This window comes from Colletotrichum aenigma, assembly GCF_013390185.1.
Source record: "Colletotrichum aenigma strain Cg56 chromosome Unknown KSG_Cg56_contig08, whole genome shotgun sequence".
NCBI classification, from domain to species: domain Eukaryota; kingdom Fungi; phylum Ascomycota; class Sordariomycetes; order Glomerellales; family Glomerellaceae; genus Colletotrichum; species Colletotrichum aenigma.
The window spans coordinates 653,966-662,249 of NW_023500914.1; the positions used below are offsets into that span (position 1 = coordinate 653,966).

General features: G+C 51.2%; 3 protein-coding genes across 3 annotated transcripts; 1 reads left to right on the forward strand and 2 right to left on the reverse strand.

Moving 5' to 3' along the window:
- Positions 1-389: 389 nt before the first annotated feature.
- On the reverse strand, positions 390-1,493 carry terH-0 (NAD-dependent epimerase/dehydratase terH; the record flags this gene model as incomplete). Its single annotated transcript, XM_037326987.1, has 2 exons — positions 390-706; positions 764-1,493. The coding sequence occupies 2 exons, from the start codon at positions 1,491-1,493 to the stop codon at positions 390-392; spliced, it is 1,047 nt and encodes a 348-aa protein (XP_037174449.1).
- A 2,605-nt stretch (positions 1,494-4,098) lies between these two features.
- Positions 4,099-5,808, forward strand: liz1-1 (Pantothenate transporter liz1; the record flags this gene model as incomplete). Its single annotated transcript, XM_037326988.1, has 5 exons — positions 4,099-4,776; positions 4,830-4,928; positions 4,983-5,070; positions 5,121-5,242; positions 5,299-5,808. The coding sequence occupies 5 exons, from the start codon at positions 4,099-4,101 to the stop codon at positions 5,806-5,808; spliced, it is 1,497 nt and encodes a 498-aa protein (XP_037173919.1).
- A 656-nt stretch (positions 5,809-6,464) lies between these two features.
- Positions 6,465-7,818, reverse strand: CGCA056_v011743 (uncharacterized protein; the record flags this gene model as incomplete). The annotated part of the gene is made up of 3 exons (XM_037326989.1): positions 6,465-6,807; positions 7,360-7,696; positions 7,752-7,818. 3 exons carry the CDS (start codon positions 7,816-7,818, stop codon positions 6,465-6,467), a joined length of 747 nt encoding a protein of 248 aa, XP_037174439.1.
- Between the last annotated feature and the right edge of the window lie 466 nt (positions 7,819-8,284).

Genomic DNA, 8,284 nt, shown 5'->3' on the forward strand with positions numbered 1-8,284 from the left:
CGTTAAGATACACGAATGGAAGCAAGCCGAGTACCTATACTTTGAGCTCACCTGTGACCTATTGCCAGACGCCGGCGAGTGAGGAAACGCGGTCGAAATAGCATGTTTTCTCATGTCAACATCCATGGTTTCTTGAATAGTTCTTCTAATAAACCACGGATCACAGAGACCGAATAGGATATACGACTTATTGGTGTCGAAAACTTCCAACAGCTGCCCACGTTGTACTGGAAGGATGCGTGCGGCAATCTACAGTCACATGCGAAGGTGACGCTCCCGGCATTGAGAAACAGAATCTCAAGAGCGGTGCATTGGCTTCAGCTGTATGTCTTTCCAATTTGATCTGTATCTTGCTACTTATGTTCTATTTACAGTACATCACATCATCCTCAATTCTCGGGAAACCACTTCAGAACGCCCTCCATCTCATTGATCGCACTCTTCTCAAGTGATGTCCAACCATACTGACCTCCCCATTTCTTGAGCAACACCAAAGGCCGTTCAGAGTCAGCCGTGACCTTCAGCTTTGTTTGATTATTGAAGTCGTCCATGATGTTCCTGTTCGGATAGACCCTCCGCAGAATCGCGAGTATGTCATTCATGTTGCAGTGTTCACCCCACGCTTGCAGCCGTTCGCCGCTGCAATCAGGATCCAGCGCGGCGGCGAGGTGGAGGATCGCAACATCTTGGACGTCGACATGGATGACTGCATACATCGTAATCAGCAGTATGAAAGGACTTTAGGCGTTGGGAGATTACTCACTGGCCTGAAACAAGCCTCCAATCTCCGCGTTTCCGTAATAGAGATTCTTGAGCCACGGGTACGGAGACAGCAAATGCTTCTGGTGAAGCGCTTCACCCAATACTGTCGCCGGGCTGACGACACCGACTTTGAAATGAGGGCTATTCTTCTTCACGAAAGACCATACGGCCTTCTCCGCCTCGACTTTGCTGGCCTGGTAGACCATGTGCCAATGGTTCTCGGGGTGTGGCGACGGAGCCCAGGCAATCTCGACCGCCTCCTCGTTCCAGGCGTACGGTCCCGCGTGCTGGGCATTTGCGCCCGGAGTGATGTCCACTGCGGCGGCGATCGAGCTGGTGTAGACGAATGACTTGACTGATGGTTCACGAGCTGCGGCTTCGAGGATCGAGGTGACGCTCTCGACGACGGGTGGAATGACTTCTTGGGGATTATTAGAGAATGAGAGGATCGATGCAATGTGAACGATGACTGAGACACCCTTGATCGCTTCGTCGAAGGCGTTCTTTGCGCCGAGGTCTGGGACGTGAACAAGCTCGAGATCACCGCGGTCTGCGAATGACTTGAAGACGTCCTGAGTGAGCCATTTGGAGGCCTCCAGATCTCTAACGGAGCCGCGGACTTTGAAGCCACGTTGGAGAAATTGTTTGGCCGTGTGTGCTGCAATATGGCCTGTGACGCCGGTGATGAGAACCCAGGAGCCTTGGGTGATTACGGTTTCGGGGAGAGACATGGCAATGAATGATGATTGAGATGAATAGCTTGAATGTGAGCCTGGAATATATGTTTGGTCCTCACAAAGGCATGATCTGGACTTGAAAGCCCTCGTTAACGTGTGCATTTATATTGATTTCAAGTCAGGGAACAGTCTCGTGAGGCATCTCCCCTTGAGCGAGGTCACGTAGGCTGCTCTACATCGGGAAGGAGATCGCCTTGGCATTTTCTTCTGTAACCAGCCAATTATATGGGAACGCGGCGTTTAGGGGCTGGAAATGGGCTGAAACTCTGCCTTATGCCGGGTGATGAACCCCGATACCCGGAGGTGTATCTCGGGCCGGCTCCGGTGGTTCGAGTCCCAATTTCCTTTTTTGGAAGTCGCAAGTCTTGGCATCAGCAGTCGCTGACGATTGAGAGAGATGAGAAGGCGAGTTATTGGCCAGGTTTTGTGATGACAAATGCGAAAAGGAAGGGAGAGATGACCTGGTTTTGCTGACAAACTATCCGGGCCTCGTTTTCGACACATCGTGAAAGGCCTAAAATCCAAGATATGAGGGCCCATCCAAGCTGTTGAACGGCCCCGGAATAATAACCATCATGGCAACAAGAAGACATAATATTCAATTCATCCATTCACATGAGAAGTCCACCCTTGGAGCCAAATCGGCCGAGGCGCAACGCCGAGTTCACTCCCATGCGGCTCGAGCGGCGCACGCCAAGACGCGGCTACAGAGGGTTATCCAATACCAGGCCACCAAAGCAAATCGCAATAACTGTAATGAGAAACAGCCTTCTGCAAGAGCAGCAGATGAAGGTCAAGTCCCTGTCATCTCCGGCCCCATAGCTCCCCTGGGATGTGGCCGGAGAGACCCCTTCGCCAGTTTTGCGAGGCGCCTCAGTCCGACAGAAGACTTCCTCCTGGATTATTGTAAGTTACATTCGTGGCTCGCCTAATTGTAAAGATATTACCCTTCCCAAGGTCAGACATGTACATAAGATACGAACTAGAAGAGCATATTTTGACCGGATAAACCAGTTTAGATGCCCACAACGTTGTACCCTGTTCGACAATTGAACACAATCAGAGCAGACTTCCCGGAGCCAGTGCACGAGACATAAGCAAGCAGTTCGTACAGCTTGCAGCCACCAGCATCATCGGTCTAAATGGCCTCTTTCTTGTGACGTGTCGGCACCTGTCATACTGTCTGCCACAACAGGGGGCGCATTATGCTCAACTGGCTCTGCAGTACAAAGTCGATTGCGCGCAAATACTCATGCAAGCCATATCCACCCTAGAGACGCAATCTCCGATCAGTGATTCCATCATTACGGTAGCTGTTTTCCTAGCACAAGATGAGGTAAGTTACCTCGACTGCGTATTAGGCTGTGTTCATTTATGGAGTGTTGAAAAATGGCAGATCCTTCTCGGTAATATTCCGTGGGTGCAACAGCATCTGCAGGGTGCGATTCAGATGGTGAAGCACAATGGCGCATTGAAGGAGAAGGGCCACAACGTGTTTCTCTATGACATCATCCGGAATGACATGGCAAACTCTGAGATCATACGGTCAGCGACGCCATTTCCGCAACTTTAAGCTGATAAGCAAAGCTTGATATTGAAGTAGCCGAATCTTGGGCGACACATTGATAGCAGATAGTTCAAGTGAAAGTCGTACAATATGACGAGAACAATACTTTGAGTGGTTCTTATCTGCTCTTGCATTTGTACGCGGTGGAACTGTTGCTATCGTCGTCCTGCCTGCCCCTTTGACGCACACACAGAGTCGTCACCCGTGCCAAGACGGCGGCTCAACCGGTACCGGCGCTGCCGCTGGGTCAGAGAAAGCGGAGCAATGGTGGCTCCGTGGCTCCACTCCGTGATCCGATTCAAATCGCGGGGCCCCGGTTCTCACATTACCATGGAGGTCCTCAGACCGTTTCTCGGTATGCCTAGACGGACCGGGGACGAGGATGGCGATGGCGTCTTCCGGCCCCGAATGACGTGATTAGCAGCCGCGCAACCCAGCCAAGTCCCCGAAATACACGGATATATCCCGACCCGGATCTCGCCGGCTACAAGCCCAACACGGAAAATAAACCGTATTACCAATCCTCCTCCCTAGAAAACCAAAGACCGATCCACAACGGTGTCTTAAAAGCTGAATCTCATGGGGTTGTAGCTGACAGATGTCCCAAACAACGGCGTTAAAGGGGCCACCAAGTCGCGCTGGTCGAATCACGACAGCGAACCCCGCGATGGCGACACACCCCACGCCAAGGGTGGGCGAATCACCAACCCGCCGCAGCACATCATTCATCCTCGGACCCGTCCCAAACCCACTCCCGACGTCTGACAGCCAGTCTGCGATCGAAGACTGCTATCTTTGAGGTCGTACCCAGGTCTCCTGAGCTCTCGCGCGATGGCTAGGATATCGGAATCCGAGTTCGGGTACTTAAATTTCGGTACGGGACCTTGAAAAGGATGATCAGCGTGAAATAAAACTTTTGGAAATCACTCTCGGTCGTTCTGAGGTGGTTCTTGCGTTCTCTCAACAACTCTCTCCCCACGGTTCTCTCAAGTTAACGCCCTGGGTCCCTCAGAAGTGACGCCTCTGCTCAAGATGCCGTCCGAGCACGAGGGCGAGTCCCCCAAGGGGCTGGCGGTCGACGAGTCCTTTTCCGACCGAACTTCGGCAACGTCACCGCACGGCAAGGAGAAGGCGCCATGGTGGTCCTACATCTGGGACTACGAGCCGGGCCGCTCCCACGAGGAGCGCGTGTTCATCCAGAAATTGGATGTTTTCCTGATCACGATGCTCAGCTTCGGATACTTCATCAAGAACCTGGATCAGACCAACATCAGCAACGCTTTCGTGTCCGGCATGAAGGAGGATCTGTCCATGAACGGAAATGAGCTGAACCTGGTCGACACGGCGTGGACTGTGGGTTACGTCGTGGGACAGATCCCTTCGCAGATTGTGTTGACGAAGGTGCGCCCGTCGATCTGGGTGCCGTCCTGCGAGCTGCTGTGGACTGTTTTGACGTTCTGTCTGGCGGCGGCCAAGACTTCGAATCATGTTATCGTGATTCGATTCTTTGTGGGTTTGGCGGAGTCGATCTTTTACCCAGCTGCGCATACTATTCTCGGATCGTGGTATAAGCCGTCTGAGCTGGGCAAGAGGGCATGTATTTTTCATGCTTCCTCCGCGGCAGCGAGCATGTTCTCGGGTTATCTGCAGGCTGGCGTGTACAAGGGGCTGAATGGTGTCCACGGTCTCACGGGCTGGAAGTGGCTTTTTGTGAGTGTTCAGAATGAGACTATGACTGTTGCATTGCGCCAATACGAGTTTAGATCATGGATGGAATCATCAGCCTGCCAATTTGCATCGCTGGGTTCTTCCTCATTCCAGATCTGCCAGAAAACACAAGGGCTTTCTATCTGAATGATAAAGTAAGCCTATCAAACCCCATTCCTCACAACTAGTTGTAGCTGACACGATCCTAGGACCGAGAGATGGCACGGAACCGTATGAATGCCGTCGGACGTGCGCCTCGTACTAAGCTTGGCCTTTCGGCTTTCAAGCGCATCTTTGGTGAGTTAGAATTATGCTCCAGCGAATGACACCGAAAGCTGACTGTACAGGCCGATGGCACGTGTACTACCTCACGATTCTGTACATCATATTCATCAACATTGGACCTTCCAGCAGTGTCAACCCGTTCTCACTTTGGCTCAAGTCCAAGGGAGAGTCTGTCGAGAAGATTGTGAGTCCAGCTTAACTCATGTCATGGACTTCCGTCAAGCTAACATCGCAACTCAGAACATCATCCCCACTGCAGCCTCAGCGATTCAGCTCGTCCTGACTGTCTCCTTCGCAATTATCTCCGACGCCATCCGTCACCGCGCCAGTATCATGTCAATATCTACCTTCCTCGGAGGTTTCGCTGCTCTGCTGTTGGCAATCTGGAACATCCCTGATGGCCTCAAATGGTTCGCCTTCTTGCTTCAGCGTGCTTCCGTGCCATACGGCCCGCTGAGTATGAGTTGGGCAAACGAAATCTGCGGCGCCGATGCGGAAGAACGAGCCATAGTTATCGGCATCATGAACTCATTGGGCTATGCTTTCAACGCGTGGGTGCCGTTGTTGACGTACCCTCAGGTTGACGCGCCCAAGTTCAGGAAGGGCTTTATTTTCAGCACCATTGCGTTTGGAGCGCAGGCAGCTATCACGGCCACCGTGGCGTACCTGTTCAAGAGGGAGAAAAAGAAGACGAAGAGTGAGAGGGATGAAGAGGGAACGGAGGCAACTGGAGATAGGCGTTTGGAATAGACGTGCGCGGACATCACGCGACTAAGACTTTTAGACAGCTCAGATTCTGAGGATAATAACGCAGCCTGTTCTGAAACATTCTGCTACATACATATAGCCCTCATATGCACTCACCTACATGTTGTCTCTTCTATGGATCTTGAACCCTTCATAATCTAGGTCATCTTTCGTCAGAGCTGTAAATGAAGGAAGAGGCTCAGCGCCGTAAGCTTTCCATGATATGGTTGTCAAACTCAGAAGCTTCTGCTCGAAAACGACCCAAAACGATATCATGAAACGTGTATGCAACCGGATATATAAGGTGAAGTGGCGTATAACGCAGATTAATGCAAGAATCTACGTTATCTCTTCGTTCGAGACATAAGTAGGATAGCAAGACTGAGTGCCATGGGGCACAGCATGGTTATCAATAGTTTTAATTGGTAGAGAATGATCTTAAGCGGAACTCTGAGGTTAAGTCTATTGGGGACGCTCCGGCTTGTGCACATCTCTCTCGCCGTCCATCCCTATCACTTTAAGCTGATGAGATACATGTGCTGAACACATGAGAGAAGTGACGCAAAATAATGTTACGGGGGCTGGAATCCATTGATCTCCGCTGTCGTCAAGTTACAGAAACCATCGATCTCCGCTGGCGTCAAATCACCCAACCTAACTCAGGTCATGTCTTCATCGGAGCTGTAGATGAGAGGAAGTGGGGCCGTGCCATCACCCATATCATACTCCTCAACCTCGATAGCCACGGGGTGCGAACGACCTCGAGTGGAACCCTGGGAGGTGCGAGCGGCAGTCTCATGGACACTCTGACTGGACGCAGGACAGGTGGCTTCCTGGGAGACCTCGTGTCCGCCGCCTCCGCCAATACCACTGCCGCTAACGCCACCGGGGAGGTCGCTACCCTGGGCAAAGGCTTGAGCCTCAGCAGATTGGCCGTCCTCGAACTTCTGGAGCTCCTTCATCTTATCCTCGTGGAGATCAGTCATCGTTTTGCCCGCAGCACTAGATTATCATTAGCACGACTGAGCATTTGCTTCATAGATAATTGAGATGACGAGGGCTAAGGGTAATAACGACAAAAGAGACCAATGACGACAGAGATCATGAATGACAGAGATCATGGATGACAGAGATCATGGATGACAGAGATCATGGATGACAGAAATCATGGATAACAGAGATCATAGATGACAGAGATCATAGATGACAAAGATCATAAGTGACAAAGACCGGGGACGACAGGGACGGGGATGAAAGATCAGGGACGATGAAGAACAGAGCCGAGGGAAGACTGGGCTGACAGATGACGTGGCTAACAGAGGACATCAGCCAAGAATGAAGACAACAAACTAGAAAGACAATGAAGCCGGCAAAGAACAAAGACAAAAAATGAGGAAAATGTAAACCATGGAGAAGACGTTGAAAGCGCCCCGATGAGTAATAGGATGGCAAGGGTGATGGGGACGCGGTTGGAAAGGAAAGACGATTGGCAGCAATAAGGCCAGAACAAACGGAAATAGTGCTGCAAGAACCAAAGAAAAAGGTGATACTCACAGTGCCTCAGCAGCCTTTCGGTAAGCAGCCCTTTTGTCGCTAAGAGCCTGTCTCTGGGCATCCTTCGCTTTCTCACGCGTTTTGGTCATGCAGTCCAGCTCATGAGGTGTCGCCGTGGGCTTGTTCTCGTCAAGGACTTGGGTAAACAGACGGACAGCCTCACTGATATGAAGGACGTAGTCGTGGGGTGATCCCGCCAGCAGTAGATGCATCCAGCCTTGGTGGACTATGCTCAGAGCGGGCTCCATCAAAAGTTTGGCAGCCATTTCCTCCGCCTCCTCGTGCTTGCCCTGGTTGTTGACTCGCCAAGCGTGCTTGACGCGGAACTCGAGAATAGCTATGTCACAGATCAGTGAGAACACAGATTATCAAAATCAATAATGACGACTGACCGCTGAGGTTGTCAAGCTCGTTCGCGGGAGTCGCGGTCGCGTCGGTGTTGCTGCTAGCTGGCGACATCTTGGTAGTCGTCTTGTCGCAGGATGTGAAGGTGAGAGAGTTGAGAGAAGGAAGGAACTTGCCCCAGATTTTGATTTCAGCTACGTTACGTTAGAAGTTGTCAACCCAGGAAAGTGCATCCCTTCGCTAACGTCAAATCCCATCGTTCTGCCTTAGGCAGGGTTCCCGATTTGACTGTCTTCTATGATTGACTTCATCGGCATATGACACGTCCAAGAGGCAGCTCATTTATTAGACAATAACTTTTCCTTTTGGTTCTTGTTTCGACCTTCTCATTGTTCACACTAGACCCGCCTTCCTCAGTTTGAGAGTATTCTTCGTTCTGTGCTAGCCTTCCAGCTTCAATTGACTGTCATTCCTGGCGCAACCTTTTATTTTCAACTTCACTTCTCAGATGCCTTCCAGTCTGTGCCGTGAGCGACTCCAATCTTGCATTTGCCATCGGCTGTCTCACGGATCAGAACAT